The sequence below is a fragment of the Salmo salar genome, chromosome ssa11, assembly GCF_905237065.1.
Source record: "Salmo salar chromosome ssa11, Ssal_v3.1, whole genome shotgun sequence".
NCBI lineage: Eukaryota > Metazoa > Chordata > Actinopteri > Salmoniformes > Salmonidae > Salmo > Salmo salar.
This window is the reverse complement of record NC_059452.1, coordinates 74,130,863-74,151,270: the sequence shown is the minus strand read 5'-3', so window position 1 is coordinate 74,151,270 and position 20,408 is coordinate 74,130,863. Positions and strand designations below refer to the sequence as shown.

General features: G+C 45.2%; 1 protein-coding gene across 3 annotated transcripts in view; it reads left to right on the top strand.

Annotated features, from left to right (window-relative positions):
• LOC106563143 (erbin) overlaps positions 1-20,408 on the top strand; it is a 137,250-nt gene that overhangs the window by 52,847 nt on the left and 63,995 nt on the right. For all 3 annotated transcript variants that reach the window (XR_001319187.2, XM_014128409.2, XM_014128408.2), the window contains exons 3-6: positions 12,050-12,247; positions 12,887-13,004; positions 16,713-16,791; positions 17,579-17,668. Coding sequence is in view for 2 of the 3 variants with exons in the window: in XM_014128409.2 (XP_013983884.2) it covers positions 12,059-12,247; positions 12,887-13,004; positions 16,713-16,791; positions 17,579-17,668 (476 nt within the window). In the remaining variant the exon portion in view is untranslated. The remainder of the gene's footprint in view (positions 1-12,049; positions 12,248-12,886; positions 13,005-16,712; positions 16,792-17,578; positions 17,669-20,408) is intronic.

Below are 20,408 nucleotides of genomic sequence, written 5' to 3'. Positions count from 1 at the left end.
TGTGTGTGTGTGGGAGAGAGAATCTAGTCTTCTAGCTAGCCCGGCGTGAGAAGGTTAGTGTGTATGTGAACTGTAGAGGGGGAGGAAGATGCTTTTAGAGTAGGGGTGTCGAACTCATTTTCCCCCTGGGCCGCATCGTCACCATTTTTGTAATTTTCTATGTTCCCTGACTGTCTAGTGATTATTAAAGCGCTGGACAATCAAGAAGCAGGACACATGTAGATCCATAGACAGTGCACAGGGATTATTAGAGCAGTCAAACTCTATGAATATACGTCCATTATCATTTCTACAGTTTCAATTTCATTTCAGTTCGTCCCCCACCCTTTGTGTTTGTCACCAAGATCAGATTACTAAGCCTCATTGCACCAGAGATTCAAAGGAAACAATCATGGTTTTGTTCTCCCCGGTCCCATAAGACCGCAGAGAATCGAGGACACTGGTGAGAACCAAAACCTTGGAAACTGGAAGAGCCGGTTCCGCTCGGGCCCCATGCTGCTGCCACTGATACCTACAACAGTGTCATCTTTCCACCCATTTCCATTGAAAGTCACTTCTATTTTCTCCACTCTGGGGCCTTTCTAGTGCATTCCCACGTTGTCGAGTGCCTCAGTGGAGACTTGAGTGCGGTTGTGTTCTTGGCCAGAGTGGTAAGCTGAGGAAGCGCTGGATGTGTGTGTGTGTGTGTGTGTGTGTACCGTGTGTTTAGTAGTAGGCCTACTTGTGTGTGTGTGTGTGGACCTCCCTAACCCAATATCATCCTCTGAATTATTGAGGAGCTGCCTGCACCTCTCCTGTGGTGCCTGCTGGGGGTGAATCCAGTGCAGAGGTGACCGGGTGACCGAGGTGACACTCACCGGGCGACCGAGGTGACACTCACCGGGCGACCGAGGTGACACTCACCGGGGTTGTAAGTCGCTCTGGATAAGAGCGTCTGCTAAATGACGTAAATGTAAATGGTTACGGACCGAGGTGACACTCACCGGGGTTACGGACCGAGGTGACACTCACCGGGGTTACGGACCGAGGTGACACTCACCGGGGTTTCGGACCTCAACAAGTAGTCCTGATCTAATGTCACCTAACATTAGCTGCATTTTGATTTCATTCAACATCAGCTTGGCTTTAACCTGGCTACTTTTCTGTTTCTACTTCAGCCATCTTCTAAGGAATTGTTTGGCATGACAGACGCTTCAATGGAAGTGTACTACAGTGTTTGTGAACAAGTTCATTATCAAGAAGACTGCATTGTCTGCGGTGAAATCATGAAACTACATGGCAGCTAGCCAGGCCTCCTAGCCATTGGCACTCCGCTGTTCCTTCACATTGAGGAAGCAGCCTTTTCTTTCCTCTCTTCTTCTAGCAGCCTCCCTCCCACCGTAGGATTTCTTTTTTTTTCTCCTACTTTCTTTTTCTCTTTTCTTTGGGCCTAATTCTCTGGGTGACGAGTTTTGTCATTGACCCAGCAGGCAGGCAGCATTCCTGCAGCAGCCTACAGAATCAGGATCAAAAAGCTCCTTCCGTAAGACTGCAAGACTTCTAGTCTAATCACATTCTAGCATATTAACCAGATAAATGCTGCTACCTTCTATAAATAACGCTATCCTGTCACATCAGACGCTGTGCGCCTCACATTTCCGCTCTACACACAAACACGCACTACTCACCAACTACTTCCCTTCTCTCATTTGAACAGCTCAGATGGGTCCTAAATGGCAGCCTATTCCTGATAGGCCCTGTTCAAAAGTATGGCACTATAAAGGGAATAGGGTGCCATTTTGGGAAACAGCCAGGGACACCCAGTCGCAAATGAACCCCTATCTCCCCCTAAGGTTAGGTTAGGTTAGAGAGGGAGCTAACCGGAGTGTTGTGTAATTGGTTCCCAGTGTATTTCAGTGGATGAACTTGAAGTGGGTCAGCGAGTCTCAGTTGGCCGGCAGAGACTGTTGGGAGATCTGCACATGCCCAGAGTGCGTGTGAACATGAACACACAGACAGTGAGAGATGGGGAGATGAATGGTAGCCCTGGAGACAGGAAGCTCTCTCTATCTGCTCAGGTTCCAGGTCAGCTGCAACCCCTCCTGCCTCCTTTATCACCCCATCCTCTCTGTCCAGACCACTGACTCCGGCACCGGGGACATGTCTGTCCGATGGCAGAGTACTGCAGTGGGAGATAACCGCTCTCTCCTCCTCCTGCCTCTCACCTAGCTACCCCCTTTTCTAATTCACCAGCTTTATTGGCCACTTGAGCTATGTTAGGATAAGGCAACTACAGCAGGTGCCAATTTTTGTGTGTGCGTTTTGTATGTTTGCGTGTCCTAGCTTAAATAATTGCCTGTGTTTAACACCGAAAATAGTCAACATCACCAGGGCAGTTTGGAAGAATGTGAACTGAAGGATCTCACTCCTTCAACACAGAGCAGGTTTCTACCACACTGTGTATGTAAGGGGTGGGGTGGGGTGGGTGGGGGGGTCTCTTTAGCCGCCCCTAACAGCAGTTGCCATGACGACGCCACTGACCTACGAGACGGTGGGTTACTGTCTGAAGGGGAAAGAGCTTTTACTGCTCCGAGGAGAGGAGGAGAGATGGGGGAGACTAATGACCTGCCCTTTGACCCAGTTCATTCACCATTACACCGGACCAGTGACAGACACCCGCATACAGACACAAAAAAACTTACACAACCAAACACGCAGAGGCCTGCAAGGAGTTTATATGCATATGGTGTATTTTTAAACCCACGGCCATTGACACACCTCTCACTTTAGCCACGCCACTGTTACTTAACGCAGTTATTATTGACACACGTACTACTTTTAAAAATGATTTGTTTATTCTATATTTGTTTTATTTAACCTTTTATTTGACTAGGCAAGTCAGTTAAGAACAACATCTTATTTACAATGACGACCTACCAAAAGGCCTCCTGCGGGGACGGGGAACTGGGATAAAAAAAAAAATATAGGCCAAAACACACATCACGGCAAGAGAGACACCACAACACTACATAAAGAGAGACCTAAGACAACAACATAGCAAGGCAGCAACACATGACAACACAACATGGCAGCAGCACATGGTAGCAGCAAAAAAACATTATTGGGCACAGACAACAGCTCAATGGGCAAGAAGGTAGAGACAACAATACATCACGCGAAGCAGCCACCACTGTCAGTAAGTGACCATGGTTGAGTCTTTGAATGAAGAGATGGAGATAAAATGGTCCAGTGTGAGTTTGTTGCAGCCCGTTCCAGTCGCTAGCTGCAGCGAACTGAAAAGAGGAGCGACCCAGGGATGTGTGTGCTTTGGGGACCTTTAACAGAATGTGACTGCCAGAACGGGTGTTGTATGTGGACAATGAGGGCTGCAGTTGGTGTGGAGGATGAGGGTCACTGTAGACATGTAAATGAGTACGTAGAGGGAAAATCGGCTAGTACAGAGAGCTTAGCATGTCTGGAAATGCTCTGAACATGAAGGCTCTCGCCAACGGCAAGGCCTGGGGAACGTTTTGTGGACCAGGGCAGGTATTGAAGGTTGCATCAGCCCCCAGAGGCTAGCTAAACCATGTTGCACTGTGGTGAGGCAACAGGCAGTGTACGTTTCTTGTTAATGAGAGCAGCCTATCAGGCAGCGTATGTCCTCAGGAAGCTAGCTAGCACTAACTCTGATTAAGGCTCTCTCGCTATGCTAACACTGTAGCTTAGCCTTAGCCTACCCTTCCTATCCCCATCACCCTTCCCCCCCATCCACCTGCTCTTCTTCAGTGTACTGCACTCTCTCTCTCTCCTTGTATGTAACCTATTCCTCCATTCTCCTGCTTTAGTTTCTGTGTCCGTCCTTCTCTCGTCCGGCCTCACCTCTGCGATTGAAGTATGTTCGTCATCTCTTGGCGCGCTGCCTTCCTTTTGACCTGACGTTTCCTTCTCTCTGCCGTTCGCACGCATCCCTCTTCCTCTCTTCTTCACGTCGCCCCTCTCCTCCTCACATACATCAGTCACATTCGCCCTTCCCTTCATGCACCTCATCTTCAACACCTATCCCTCTCTCCTCCTACACGCTCTCTGGCTCTCTGCGTCATGAATAACCTTTTAAGTAGTCAGCCAGCTACTCCATCTTGCTGTGAATGGAGTCCAGACCTCCACACACACACACTGTTGTCCTCTGATATACCTGATTACTCACAATGTAGGATGCTGACAGGCCCTTAGGGTTGTGTGTGTGCTCGTGTGTGAAATCAACACAACAGCCGCTGATGGCTGACAGTCTAATAGTAAATATGCCACGGTCCTCCAATGATTGGGTCCTGACAGGCCGACTTATCTGGGAAAGCCCCTGGTAAATAACAACCATGATGATATGGCTAGATGCCAGTAACAGTAGGTCAGTATAGAGATTACAAAAGGAGATAGTGTGAAGAACGAGGCATGGTCATTAGTATCTGGATAGTACAGACTGGTGCATGGGTTCCCTGGGAAACCCCGGTAACATTAGTCATTTAATGCATTTATAATATAGAATCACATATGCAATTTAGCAGACACTTTTATCCAAGGCTTGGTCATGCATGCATGCATACATTTTTATTTTGACCTCTTATCCCTGAGGCACGCAATCATTTTCCTATGTTTGGCCCTCAGTGTGTGCAGACGTCAGAGGCCCAGTGGTGTGTGTGTGTGTGTGTGTGTGTGTTATTATGACCGATAAAGGGAGGCTAGAGCAATAAACCAAAAATTACAGACACCGACATTGCCTTCCTTTTACCGAAGCATTTTGTGTATGTCTGTGAATTTGCTACACAACGTTCCTGTAGATTGTTCTAAAATGATTATTTGGTCAACGGTAATGGCCTAAGCATTATGTTGATTCCAGCTTCGAAAATATCTGCCTGTCCCTGTTTCGCTGTTGGCTGCTGCGTGAGCGAGCATCTCTTACTCCCTTTTGTCACTGCGCACGGAGGAGGGAGAAAAGCATTCTGAGAAGCACAAGCATTTGACCATTGCTCAACATGCAGTTCTAGTTAGAGAAAGGAGAGTCACAGCTTTTTGTGAGGTATATCATGTATTTCTCACCTCTTACACTCTAAAAAGAAAAGGTTCCTGGACTATCCTTTTAGGGGTTCTTCAAATTGAAACTGGGGGGGGGGGGGGGGGGGAACCCCTACAAGTTCGAAGAACCATTTTAAAATGGTTCTTCAAAGAAACCCCTCAATGGATCCTCGAATAACCTTTTGAACTCCCCCCCGCCCTAATAATAATAATTATTATTAATACACATAACAATAACACAATATTTTAGTGGTCAATGTTTATGATTTTAGTTGCAAAGCAGAATAAAAACATCCAAATATGATGTAAAGTCCCAGCAGAGCCCCTAGTCCAATGGGTATATCCTGAAGGCATTGTTGTACAACTGACTAGGTATAACCCTTTCCCTTTCCTCTGGCGTGTTGATGTTAATGTGTTGATGTTCTCCGTATCCATAGTCAGAATGATTTTCCCGTGCATGGTGATCGAACAGGTTTCCTGTTATAGTCATCAAACAGTAATTATACAGATGTATAACAAAACATGCACACAACAGTATTCATACCTTGGTTTTTGTGGTAATGAAAAAAACTGTTTTGATAATGGTTTTCATACACATACCATAATGTAGAGGCCTATGGGATTTTCTTTGAAGAGGTAAGGGCGGAGGATGGTAAATGTGATCTGCATAACATACCAATTGACATACCTTTTGTATGCCTCCTTGTCTGTATACCTGCAGACACAAAAGTGAGCAGTTCAGTCATCTGCACGCTATACAGCTAGCCTTCAGCATATTCTTATAGCCTACATATTCTTACCTCTTTGTTGATTGATATCCATTGATTGGTGTCCGTTTTCTGTTTTAGAAAGATTTGCACAAATATGAAAAGATAGATGGTATCATCACAAAACAATATAAATTTATATCATATATGGGACAAACCTTAACTTAAATTGAGGATATCTTTACATTTTTCATTTAAGTGCCTGCACCAAGTCCAGATGTTTCGGTTGGGCCGTTAGGTTCCTGCAAGAACCGCCACCAACTAAGGAGGTTCCTCGATGAACCACACCTCCTATGAGGTTCTTGGAAGAACCTTTTTGGGGTCAATTTTCAATGCCAAGAACCCCTTAGGTTCTTCAAAGAACTTTGAGGATCTTAGGAGAACCCTTGTTGAACCCCACATTTTTAGAGTACATTTACTGATAGATTAGTCAATTAGCCTACATGGCTATATAGCAACAATATCATATTTAGAGTTAGCAATCTAGCTACGTGTTTTGAGTTCCCACTTCCTCAGGTGGTTATTTATTTATTTATATATATATTAATTAATTACCTGATGTCGGCAAATTCTCTGAAAAGCCAAAAATACATCTGGATCCTATTTTGACAGGCTACACATCAAAATATCATTTATGCATTCCCTGAGTATGTTAGATGAATTAGCTTACTTTTTGAATCATAGGCTACCATCGCCGTTGTCTTACTGGAGGGGAAAAATGGTCTAGAGCCCCACTGCTAATTTAAAGCAACTGTCCATTAAAACATGTTTATAAAAAATACAAATAAAAAAATTATTGTGCGAAATTGGTAGTTATCACGATAATACTTTTGGTCCGTATCACCAAGCTCTAGCACCTCACCAAACAATTACTGATGGCTGATTTTATCATTATTTCAAAAAATTGCTACACTTATTGCGATATGGATTTTTGTCCGTATTGCCCAGCTCTAGGAGAGGCCCCCTGAGACGGGCCCGCTTTCACTCATTTAGGCCGCCTTGTTCCCGCTTATTATAGGCTACTCAATTCTGTCTCTGACTTGCGTACTAGCCTATTACTTGCACTCATTGGCTACGATTCTCCGCCCTTCTCCCAAATTGTGCACTTGCACCTAAACTTTTAACTCGCCTCGTTCTCTCACTTTTTCTTTCACTCTCTCTGTTCTGCTCACTTTTCCCCCAGAACTATGTGGCTATTAGTGTGATTGTAGGTAATCCAGTGAGGAGTGGTGGCAGTGGAAGTCTTGTTCAGTTTCTAACCCAGGAGAGCATAGTGGACTGACAGCCCCATGTCACTACAGGCTATTAGGGATGGCCATGCACTAGCCCGACATCACTCACTCACTCACTCACTGAGTCGGACAGGCTGTGCTACGATGCGGTGCGCTGATGAAGATAAAGCGGGAGTAAGTCACATTCTCAACACACTCCAGTGAACAAGGCCTCCATTGACCAGAGCACATTCCATAGTGCAATACTGTACTCTGGACTGCCGTAAAGCCCCCAGCCATAGCCAACTCTGTCATCAGACCAATAATATCCACTGTGAATCTTGTTGCCCCTTCAAATAAGGGAGTGCAGAGCGTGCATTGGAAAGAAAAAGCATAAGCCGTTCACATGTTTCTTTCCATTCCGCCCAGCAGTTTCCTTTTTAGTTTCCTGATTTTGAGGAGTAGTCGAGCGTCAGCCGTTTCGTACCTGGGCTGACTGTTGTTTCATGACAAAATACGATAGTCAAGGACTGGGTTCTCTGGAGGATGACTTGCATCACGACGTTGTTTCTGTTCATCTTTCAATACAACACAATTAAGCCTGCAGCCGTATTGAGCTGCTGTAGATGCTTCTTGCTATGCCTGACTGAAAGTGGTGTTTCTTTGGACGCCTTCCAACAGGAGCTGCTCTATAATAAAACATTTCGAACAAGAGGCTCTCACAATGGCAGAGTTTGCAATAATACAGCCATTAGTGGAGGAAGAAATAGCTGAGATTTTGATTTTGCCTTCTGTCCTCACAATGAGCTGATGATGCTATTTTGAACCTTCACCTGCTAGATATTCCTCTACTTCATGTCCTCGGAACGGCACTGGTCCCGCAGATGATTCTGAGCAGTCCCTCAGATGGTTAGCTGGCGTCAATTTAGTCCGTTCTCAAGTGCTGTTTTGTTAAACCTAGCCTAAGCAGTTTTCCAAGGAGGAAGGCCCTGATTCCTCACAAAACCAGGACAAAAATGACAATGTTTTCTTCGATTTTTCACAACATTTAATCCATAGAATGGTCCTTTTTGGAGGATTGTTGACATGTATTTTGACATTTTGTATCTGAAATCAAAAAAAAAAAAAAAATGAATCAAAGACATTTTGGAAATGTGAGTTGTAGATCTGTCATTCTCATCTAAGAAGCTGTAGATCTGTTCTGTGTGCTATTTCTATGCTTCCCGTTCTTGCGTTTAGTTTTTGCGGCTTTTACTTTCGGTTTTGTAGACCAGTTTCAAACATCTGAAAATACTATGTTTTTGGTTATGGAAAATATATTTCTCAGCGCTTTAGATGGTACAATGATTCTCTACACTATACTTGATTGTTTTGTCACAAACTGATATTAAGCTAACTATTTGAATTATAACAGCCAAGAAATGGCAGAGGCATTTTTGCATAGTTCATCTTTAAGACTACATAACGTTTTATATGTAAGTGCTTCAAAGCAAGAATATGGCAGGGATCCAACTCGTGAACTTTGATATGCCCGTGGAGTATATTATGTTAATTAATATATATAAAAAAGCCAAATCTTTACATTTATTGTTTATTTGTATTTATTTTTATACCACTCGTATTTCAGTGCAAGCAGTAAAGCTTCATATGACACCAGTTTTTGCTTTGTAGCACCTACATATGAAATATTATGGCGTCTTAAAGGGGGCCTAGGTAAGGCCAAAATGTTATGAATATACCAACTTTAAATATTTCTTAATTATGCTTTTAGATCCAAATGTCAAGCATACAGTACCAGTCAAAAGTTTGGACACACCTACTCATTCAAGGGTTTTTCTTTATTTTTACTATTTTCTACATTGTCAAATAATAGTGAAGACATAAACTATGAAATAACACATGGAATCGTGTAGTAACCAAAGAACTGTTAAACAAATCAAAATATATTTTAGATTCTTCAAAGTAGCCACCCTTTGCCTTGATGACAGCTTTGCACACTCTTGGCATTCTCTCAACCAGCGTCATGAGGTAGTCACCTGGATTGCATTTCAGTTATGTACACTGCTGCGCTCGCTGTTTCAGTCAAATTTCTTCATGGAGGAGAGAGGGAAAGGGGGATACCTAGTCAGTTGAACAACTGAATGCCTTCAACTGAAATGTGTCTTTAGCATTTAACCCAAGCTGAATCAGAGAGGTGCCAGGGGCTGCCTTAATCGACATCCACGTGTTCGGCGCCCGGGGAACAGTGGGTTAACTGCCTTGTTCAGGGGCAGAACGACAGATTTTTACCTTGTCAGCTCGGGGATTTGTTCCAGCAACCTTTTCGGTTACTGGCCCAAAGCTCTAAGCATGCTACTCTTTCATGGTCTCGGAGTGAATTTGCATGTCCCATATAATGTGGTAATGATGAGTCGAAATCAACTTAGCCTGTTGTTTTCTGGCACATTCATTTCATATGCAGCCACAGAGTGGTGGGTCATAGGCTTACTGTGCTTTGATTGACGAACAACAAGCTTGACAAGTTTTATAAAAGGTTTCAAACTAACTGAATAAAGTCGATCTCACATCCTTGCCATTCATAAATCATGCAACGTAGTTATGTACCTGGTATCGCACAAAGATTTTCAATATGAACTTCATCAGGACTTGCCAGACTGTGACGTTAAAGTGAGTGACTCGTCAGTAGCCTTCCGAGTCGCATCTGTAAGAGAGCTGTTCATTTGGCTCCCTATTTTGCATACCGATCAGGCTTTTTGGCTATTATCTGCAGATACATTATGAAAACATTCGATGAAGATGGTGTATCCTCCTCACTCCAGGAACAATAGGTAGGCTAGTGGAGAGAGCCTCACTCTGGTCCAAAATATGATCAAAGAAAACAGATTGAATTGTTTTAAAAGCTAATTATACTTATAGGCCTATGGTATTTTCAAAGATATATTGATATAGATCTACTGATATGGTCAAAGTGTTGACAATGGAGCCGTCAACTGCTGCTTTCTGGGTAGCAAAGCCCATGATTAACACCTGCTTCATTCTTCAATCATACCTAGCTGAGAAAATGCCTCTTAAAAGCAAGCTTGAAGCCTGTGGAAGTTGGCAGACTCTTACAGGATTCTTTAATAAGAAATCTGTGGGTCAGTTGCAAAACAAGTATTTTTAATAAAACAAAATGACGTACTGCAAATCACAGAGTTGAAAACACTTGTTGAACTTCTTTCAGGAATTGAATTGATGTTCTATCTCTTCTCTTAACACGTATTGACCCAGAACTTAATTGAACATCTGTTCTGTTTATTTTAGAGACCCATTTTTTGTCGTTTGAAAACTGCCGTCACAGTTTGTAATTTTAAATTGTGTAAACACAAGACCACAACTCCTTTCTCCAATCTGGGAGGTAAACTCAATGAAGTATTCCAAAATGTTGCTATGTGTTTCAGATGGAATCTAGGCATTAGAATGTCCTAGAGGAAACCAAAATAGAGTTTGTTTGACAAAAATGTCTTAACCCAGGGAGCCTGGCTGGCTACTTTTTTGGTCTGGCTGGCTACTCCATGTGCTTGTAGAAAACACTGCTCTGACCTTTCATATGTTTGCCTTCGGCTTAGTGTCTGAATGGAGATGCATTGTCAGTCCACTGACGAGCAACAGAGTAATCTATATGCAAATTCAAGTGCCAGCTCACTGTTTATACCTCAGGTAAAATAATGGGGAGTGGGGAGGCATATCCATGAGGTATGCTTTGTTTGTCCAGATAGGTCTCTTCTCTGGGCCAGATGAGTGCCACTACTGTGCTGTGGCTCTGTCGATGTACTGAAAGTAATGTGAAACCTGTTGAAGAGCTTTGCTTTCGTTATCCAGTGATGTTCTGGACCAACATGTACACAGCTCTCTTTCTGAAGAGATTTTTAAAGGGGCCCATTTTATCTGTAATGTGTTTCCATACTAAACAATGCTCAGAGGGCATTGTGTTGATGATAGCTGGCCCTTTTGCTCCGGCACTTTCAACACAACACAGATGTAAATGATCATGCGTTGCGGATCCTGCTTATGTGTCAATAAGCAGGCCAAACCCGGACCACGCCGGGCCAATTGCGCGCCGTCCTATGGGACTCTCAATCATGGCCGGTTGTGATACAGCCTGGATTGGAACCAGGGTGTCTGTAGTGACGCCTCAAGCACAGAGATGCAGAGCCTAACACCGCTGTGCCACTAATGCATCTTTTAGGAGATTTGCTAAGACGTACCTAGTGAATACAACACAGATTTGGTGACACCCCTGTCTCAAAACTTGGAAGTTTTGGAAATGAAGCATCTCCTGACCGTGCCATTCTGCTCGTAAAATTATTACCAAATGTACCCACTTTATGTAAAAATTGAAAAACTGCGTTTGAGTAAACTATTAACTTGAATCAAAAAATACTCAAATGTATTAAGGCAATTATGTCAATAATTGTCGGTTACGCGATTATACGATTATTGTGCCAGCCCTGTTATGTAACTGCTTACAGTGCAATTTATGCCCATAGTTCAGGACGGCTGTGGAAAACTAGCAGATCATAACGGATGCTGTCTTTGTAACTTTTGGTAAAACCTCTTGGACTGTTATTGAAGCACTGAGTGGAGCCATACTAGGGAAGGCCATAAAAACATTTTGGTTACTGTTTTTTTTTTTTTTTTTCAGAGCACTCAAACATCTAGCGCCCAGGCTGGCGATTAGTCAGGGCTCCAGAATGCAAGCATCTCACTCGCATTTGTGAATAAAAATAGAAGTATGACATTTATAGCAAAATAAATTCTGCCGTAGCTGTTTTAAAAAATGTTAGTCGTTTTTGTTTCATAGCTGGTAGGTAATCACACAAAACAAACCTGCCTTACCTGCCCACTAGTTTAATTTCTTCAATCTGACACTCTCCCTCTGACATTTCTCTCTTGCCTTAGGAAGTTAGCTCTAGTAGCTTTAGCCCCAAGATGCACCAGTAGTTCACTGAGCTGTCTTGACACCTGACTCTCCTCTCTCTGCAGTGCCTGAGGATGTCTAGCAAGCGGAACCTGTTTGTGCGTCTGGTGCCGTGCCGCTGCCTGCGGGGGGAGGAGGAGGCAGTGACGTCTCTGGACTACTCCCACTGCAGCCTGGAGACTGTGCCCAAGGAGATCTTCAGCTTGGAGAAGACCCTGGAGGAGCTCTACCTGGACGCCAACCAGATCGAGGAGCTGCCCAAAGTAGGACACAGACACACACAGATGGATGTGTTCATAATAAGTTCAGAATGATACGCACCCAAATACCCTGATCAGTTTTTTTTTATAAACAAAGGTGGTCCTGTAATGTGTGTGTATATAATGGTTTAGAAACATGAACCTTTCCAAATTGCAGTGACCGCTCCCTGGCAAACACTATCTCAGTAGAGTGACACAATGAAATCAGTCTGTAAGGAGAAGGCTGTAGGACTTGATCAAGTTGCGGCCTCTGATTTCAGTTGGGCCTTTTTCCCTCCTGCTGCTTACAACACGGAGTACATTACCGAGGGATGATTGTAGTGGTTATGTAAGGCGAGAATATCCTGCCGACAGAACGGAGCCAATCCACAATGCTGCCCTGTGCTTACCTCTTTCCCCACACACTCGATCAGTCTATAATTCTCCAAGTGTGTTGTAACGAAGTCAGCGTCGGCTGGCTGCTGGGGCCCCAGCGACTTGATGCTTGGGCTGTGTATGAGCTGCAGCTTCCTTTACAAACCAGAGTCCTGGCTGAGTCATGCTGCGAAGTCAACTTGTCTTATTCCCGCTCTCTCTCTCTCTCTCTCTTCCCATCTCTCGCTCTTTCTCCCGTTCTCTCTCTCTGTCTTCCTCCCTCCATAGCAACTGTTCAACTGCCAGTTGCTCCACCGGCTGAGCATGCCAGACAATGACCTCACAGTGCTGCCCGCGGCCATCGCCAACCTCGTCAATCTCAGGGAGCTGGACGTCAGCAAGAACAGTAAGCGCAATGACCAGAATGACCACTCTTTCAATGAGAATATGACAAGAATGACCACTTTCAGACACAATATGGCAAGAATGACAATTCATTCAATACAAAAGCACTGTATGACCAGATCAATAACGTAATGTAATTTTGTTGAGGTCTTTTAAGGAGTTGCAGCCTACCCCTTAGCCCCTTTGGGTACGGTGTTTATGTTTAGAATGACTGCTGTCTCCCGTTCAATTTTTACTTTAGGACTCTCCATCACTTATCAAGCCACTCATTCTGAAAAGTGGATTTTGACTGAAGAGCCATCCCACTTCTCCATATTTGTGCAGTGTGAATAAAGAATTAAAAAAATTGACAATGGCTAGTCAGATCGATGGTTCGGTAATAGTTCGAGACTGTTTCGACTGTCTCTGGACTAGACTCGCGTGCTAGACTGAAAGAGACTAGACAATACCTGCCTGCTTGAAGTAGAAAAGCCCTGCCGTTGAATTATCGTAGTTTTAAGTCTGTGTGCAAGTCAGTGTCTTATCAGCAGTGGGATGTTCAGTCTACTTAACTAATTGCCCCTCTGTTGTCAAAGAAAATGACTGAAACATAAAGTGGATTAGATTATGTAAAAAGTGTCTGTGTCGGTTAAACCATCAACCCTCCGTTTTTAAATTGAGAAGTTAAAACAAAGAAAACCCTTAAAAGTATCAATACCACACAGAAGTGCTGTTTCACCACATTTTTTTACACCCAACAGTAGATCACACCGCTGACAAACCCTTGTGTAAAAAAACAAGGAAGTCATGACAGGACAGGCTGAGGCCTGCAAATGATTCTGTACACTAGAATACGTAGCCCTAGCACTACCTTACAACAACTGGCCAAAATAGAAAATGACATCCTAGTTCATGTATATAATAGTGTTGCGCTACGTAGGGTGTCGTTTGAGACTGAACCGGTGTCAACTGTGAATGACGCTCCCCAGAGCTGTCTCTCATCTCCAGTCTAATGGAGGAGCCGCTCACTGCTCGTTGTCAGTGTGAGAGAAAGCGTGTGCATGTGTTGATGGCTGCTGGATTGATCAAACGTGATTATCACCAAATAAGGCCCTCACAGACGTTCTCTAAGCAAGATTCTAAAACCGCAGAGTTGCATCAGCACACGTTTGCTATTGAGTGACATTTAGATTTTCAGTTTGTTCACTTCATCTAGCTATAGTAATTGGGGAAACAAATATTATCTGAAAAACAACTAGAGCACTACCACCGCTGTAAAATGGCGTGGCATATTGGCCTCGCAAACAATTCCCAAATAATCTGCCACCTGTTCATTTGAGCACTGTTGAGTTTGATAGAAATGCTGTAATGGCCAGTCCCCTCAGATTGCTGTGTTTTGAGACAATGCCTCGTACTGCCTTTTATTACAGTTGTTACATTATCTCTGATGGAAACTGAAAGATCAGAGTCCAGCCTCAGTTGACTGGCGCACACACGGACATTCTTAACACCACACTGCAACACACCGCACACCATTTTCTGTTCTACTGCTTTAGTGCACTGAGTGGCAGGCAGCTAAATAAACAAGTAGCAAAGAAAGTAAAGTAGCACCATATCGTTTCTTGATCTCCACTTGGTATTTTGTGTCCATCCACCACAGTGGAGTCCGTACCAGACTAATCAAACAGAGTAAGGAACATCTGGGGAGTTTTTAGTGACTTAAGGCCACGTCTGTTTACTTAATAGAAGCTTACCCTCCTTCACCTAGTACTCAGAGCTAAGTGTTGTGAACACGAATCAAAGTATATGGAAATAAACCTCGAGACGTGCTCGCGACCCGCCCCCCCCCTCGAGTTGAGCCACTGTCGAGCGGATGTTTTTGGTGAGAACTGCCAGACACACTCTGTCAGCTTCTCTCTGCTAATGTGTCAACTCCTCGAGCACTCAGCCCTGTGGTTGTTTACAGAGGAAAGGTGCAGCCCAGAAGCTGTAATGCATAGCTAAGACCAGACACTTCTCACAGAGGACTGACTGACTGATTGGCTGGCTGGTACTAGTCTACGCCACTCTCCTGCTGTTGCAAACAGTAATGTTAGCATGATCCCCTTTCCATAATAATTAAATATTTTATTAACACACAACAACAAAAATGTTTTATCCTATGCCCACCACTTATTGAAACATTTGTCAACATGCTTTACAAAGATTGGAGGGAATTTGTCTGTAGTGACGCCTCTTGCACTGAGATGCAGTGCCTTAGACCGCTGCGCCACTCGGGAGCATGGACTCACTTTGTAGCTAATAATAGTGTTTAACATGATTTTTTAATGACTACCTCATCTCTTTACCCCACACATACAATTATCTGTACGGTCCCTCAGTCGAGCAGTGAATTTCGAACACAGATTCATCCATGAAGATCAAGGAGGTTTTCCAATGCCTCACAAAGAAGGGTACCTATTGCTAGATGGTTAAAACATTTTTTTAAAAGCAGACATTGAATATCCGTTTGAGAATAGTGACGTTATTAATTACACTTTGGATGGTGTATCAATACACCGTCACTACAAAGATGCAGGCGTCCTCAGTTCCCAGAGAGGAAAGAAACCGCTCAGGGATTTCACCATGAGGCCAATGTTGACTTTAAAACAGTTTGTTTATTGGTTGTGATGGGTGAAGACTGAGGATGAGTCAACAACATTGTAGTTACTCCACAATACTAACCTAAATGACAGAGTGAAAAGAAGGAAGCCTGTATTGAATAAAACATATTCCAAAACTGTTTGCAAAATGTCACTAAAATAAAACTGCAAAAAGTGTGGCAAATAAATGTAACTATGTCCTTAGTACCACTCTTCATATTTTCAATCGTGGTGGTGGCTGCATCATGTTATAGATATACTTGCCGTTGGCAAGGACTAGGGAGTTTTGAAGCATACAAATAAATGGAATAGAGCTAAGCACAGGATAAATCCTAGTTGTCTGTTTTCTAACAAACTGGGAGACAAATTCACCTTTCAGCAGGACAATAACCTTAAACACAAGGCCAAATATACACTGGAGTAGTTTACCAAGACAACATTGAATGTTCCTGAGTGGCCTAGTTACAGTTTTGACTTAAATCTTCTTGAAACTCTATGGCAAGACTTGAGAATGAGTGTCTAGCAATGATCAACCACCAACTTGACACAGCTTGAAGAATTTCTTTAGAAGAATAATGTGCAAATATTGTACAATCCAGGTGTTCAAAGCTCTTAGACTTACCCAGAAAAACTCAGAGCTGTAATCTCTGCCAATCAGGAGTGTGAATACTTACATAAATGACATTTCATTTTCAGTACACTTCTTTTAACATGTTTTCACTTTGTCATTATGGGGTGTGTGAAGATGGGTGAGGAATAAAATCAATTTAATCCATTTTGAATTCAGCCTGTAAGGCAACAAAATGTGGGACAAGTCAAGGTGTATGAATATGTTCTGAAGGCAATGTATAGGCTACTGTAGAAGCGGTTGATTTTCCAGTTTATAAAAAAATAAAAAACAAGGCAGAGTTGAATGTGGGATATTGAATAAGTTATACGATCAAGTCGATATTGCTCTTTTGATATACGAGATAGGGAGTGGTTGATACTGCTCTGTTAAATATCCCCCAGGAATTGTAACACCGTTAAATAATGAAACCCTCCTAAATGTTGACATGATGTAACTGTACGTCTGCCTCATGTTATAGGTATCCAGGAGTTTCCAGAAAATATCAAGAACTGCAAAGTCCTGGCTATCGTTGAAGCGAGTGTGAATCCCATCTCCAAGTAAGTTTGGTTCAATAACTTTAAAAGCCACACCTGTGTATTTACCTACACACGCCGAAGGATATGACTACTGCCTTGAAATGTTAATTCGTAAACCCCTTCGGCTAGACCATTCATGAAATGGAAGGATAAGGTCCCTTGTGTTCATTGTTCTCACTGACTTATGAGGCACTGTCTTAAGTGAATGTTTGCTCTTGCCAAATATCATTTTCATTTGAGCGAATGCTACCACTGACAATGAGTAAAGATCATATTCAAAGCAAGATGGTTCAAAAAAGGATATTTCTTGGGAACAGCAAAAAGTTGGCAGACATATACTTTCCATTACAAAGATAAGATAAACGTTAGTGTTCCCAAAGGGAAAATTGTCTTGGACACTGGACACACAATACTTTTCTGTAAAATAATAAAACCTCTTATTGTGTACTTGCGTGACATGTGTACTTTTTGCATTTTTCTTCTGTACTGTTAGGAGCTAGTGTAACAAGCATTTCGCTGCACCTGCTGTAACGTCTGCTAAACTATGTACGTGACCAATACATTTTGATTTTATATTTTTTTCTGCCCGGACTCCTGTGCCACGTTTTAGCCGAGATGTGCGTAGATGCAGTAATTGGTCTCTCTTTACGATGCTTTTAAAAATAGAATAGTAACACTATCCTACAACAAATGGCCTATATAGTTTCGTCCGGCTCCTGTGCGTATCTCCAGTTTTATTTCCTCTGTCTTTATAATGTTAGTGATTTATGTTAGTGACGTGATCATGTTGCTCCCGTCTCCCCTGCAGGCTCCCAGAGGGTTTCACCCAGCTCCTCAGCCTGTCACAGCTCTACCTGAATGACGCCTTCCTCGAGTTCCTTCCAGCCAGCTTCGGCAGGTAAGACATCAGACAATCAATCAAGCAATCACAATTCATATACACTGACTGTACAAAACTTTAGGAACATGCAATTTTTCATGACATAGACTGACCAGGTGAATCCAGGTGAATGCGATGATCCCTTATTATTGTCACCTGTTAAATCTTCAGTCAGTGTAGATGAAGGGGTGGAGACAGGTTAAGGTAGGATTTTTAAGTCTTGAGACAATTGAGACAGATTGTGTTTGTGTGCCATTCAGAGGGTGAATGGGCAAGACAAAATATTTAAGTGCCTTTGAACGGGGTATGGTAGTAGGTGCCAGGCGCACAAGTTTGAGTGCGTTAAGAACTGCAACGCTGCTGGATTTTTCACCCTCAACAGTTTCCCGTCTGTATCAAGAATGGTCCACCACCAAAAGGACATCCAGCTAACTTGACACAAGTGTGACAAGCATTGGAGTCAACATGGGCCAGAATCCGCGTGGAACGCTTTCGACATCTTGTAGTCCATGCCCCGACAAGTTGAGGCTGTTCTGAGGGCATAAGGGGAGCAAACCTCCAAAGCAAATACACTGCATTTGTTTGCCTTAAAGTACACAAGTGCTCACATGCAAGGAAGCAGGCAGGTATTGAAAATGGGTTCAAGGGGTGAAATTTTATCTCCTCAGTCACAAAAAATAGCATGACAAGGTACTGTAGGTTATTTCCTCCAGACAGGAAGCCGTTACCTTATAGTGATGTTGGAATGATGGGCATGAATCCACGTTTCCTTATCTCATCTTCAGAGTTGGGGACCTTAACCTCCCCATGGAAATGCTTTAAACTGGGAAAGTGCGTGCGTTGTGTGTGCGTGCGTTGTGTGTGCGTGCGTTGTGTGTGCGTGCGTTGTGTGTGCGTGCGTTGTGTGTGCGTGTTGCAGGTGTGCGCGCGCGTGTTGCAGGTGTGCGCGCGCGTGTTGCAGGTGTGCGCGCGCGTGTTGCAGGTGTGCGCGCGCGTGTTGCAGGTGTGCGCGCGCGTGTTGCAGGTGTGCGCGCGCGTGTTGCAGGTGTGGGCGTTGCAGGTGTGCGCGCGTGTTGCAGGTGTGGGCGTTGCAGGTGTGCGCGCGCGTGTTGCAGGTGTGTGTGTTGTAGGTGTGCGGCGTGTGTTGCAGGTGTGCGCGCGTGTGTTGCAGGTGTGCGCGCGCGTGTTGCAGGTGTGCGCGCGCGTGTTGCAGGTGTGCGCGCGTGTGTTGCAGGTGTGCGCGCGCGTGTTGCAGGTGTGTGTGTGTGCGCGCGCGTGTGTTGCAGGTGTGCGCGCGTGTGTTGCAGGTGTGCGCGCGTGTGTTGCAGGTGTGCGCGCGTGTGTTGCAGGTGTGCGCGCGTGTGTTGCAGGTGTGCGTGCGTGTGTTGCAGGTGTGCGCGCGTGTGTTGCAGGTGTGTGCAGGTGTGTGCGCGCGTGTGTTGCAGGTGTGTGCGCGCGTGTGTTGCAGGTGTGTGCGCGCGTGTGTGCGTTGCAGGTGTGCTTGTGTGTGTGCGTGTGTTGCAGGTGTGTTGCAGGTGCGCGTGCGTGTGTTGCAGGTGCGCGTGCGTGTGTTGCAGGTGCGCGCGCGTGTGTTGCAGGTGCGCGCGCGTGTGTTGCAGGTGCGCGGCGTGTGTTGCCGGTGCGGCGGCGTGTGTTGCAGGTGCCGCGGCGTGTGTTGCAGGTGCGTGCGCGTGTGTTGCAGGTGTGTGTTGCAGGTGTGTGCGCGCGTGTGTTGCAGGTGTGTGCGCGCGTGTGTTGCAGGTGTGTGCGCGCGTGTGTTGAGGTGTGTGCGCGCGTGTGTTGCAGGTGTGTGCGCGCGTGTGTGCGTTGCAGGTGTGCGTGTGTGTGTGTGCGTGTGTTGCAGGTGTGTTGCAGGTGCGGCGTGCGTGCGTTGCAGGTGCGGCGTGCGTGCGTTGCAGGTGCGCGTGCGTGCGTTGCAGGTGCGCGTGCGTGCGTTGCAGGTGTGCGCGTGCGTGCGTGCGTTGCAGGTGCGCGTGCGCGCGCGTGTGTGCGTTGCAGGTGCGCGTGCGTGTGTGCGTTGCAGGTGCGCGTGTGTGTGTGTGTTGCAGGTGTGTGTGTGCGTTGCAGGTGTGCGTGTGTGTGTGTGCGTTGTGTGTGTGTGCGTTGCAGGTGTGCGTGTGTGTGCGTGTGTGCGTGTGTGTGTGTGTTGCAGGTAGGTGTGTGTGTGTTGCAGGTGGGCGCGCGTGCGTGCGTGTTGCAGGTGGGCGCGCGTGCGTGCGTGTTGCAGGTGGGCGCGCGTGCGTGCGTGTTGCAGGTGGGCGCGCGTGCGTGCGTGTTGCAGGTGGCGCGCGTGCGTGCGTGTTGCAGGTGGGCGCGCGTGCGTGTTGCAGGTGGGCGCGCGTGCGTGTTGCAGGTGCGCGTGTGTTGCAGGTGCGCGTGCGTGTGTGTGTTGCAGGTGCGGCGTGCGTGTGTTGTCGGCGTGCGTGTGTGTTGCAGGTGCGTGTGTTGCAGGTGCGCGTGCGTTTGTGTTGCAGGTGCGCGTGCGTGTGTGTGTGTTGCACGTGCGTGTGTGTTGCGTGTTGCAGGTGCGTGTGTGTTGCAGGTGCGCGTGCGTGTGTGTGTTGCAGGTGCGCGTGCGTGTGTGTTGCAGGTGCGTGTGTGTTGCAGTTGCGTGCGTGTGTGTTGCAGTTGCGTGCGTGTGTGTTGCAGTTGTGTGTGTTGCAGTTGTGTGTGTGTGTGTTGCAGTTGTGTGTGTGTGTGTGTTGCAGGTAGGTGTGTGTGTTGCAGGTGTGTGTGT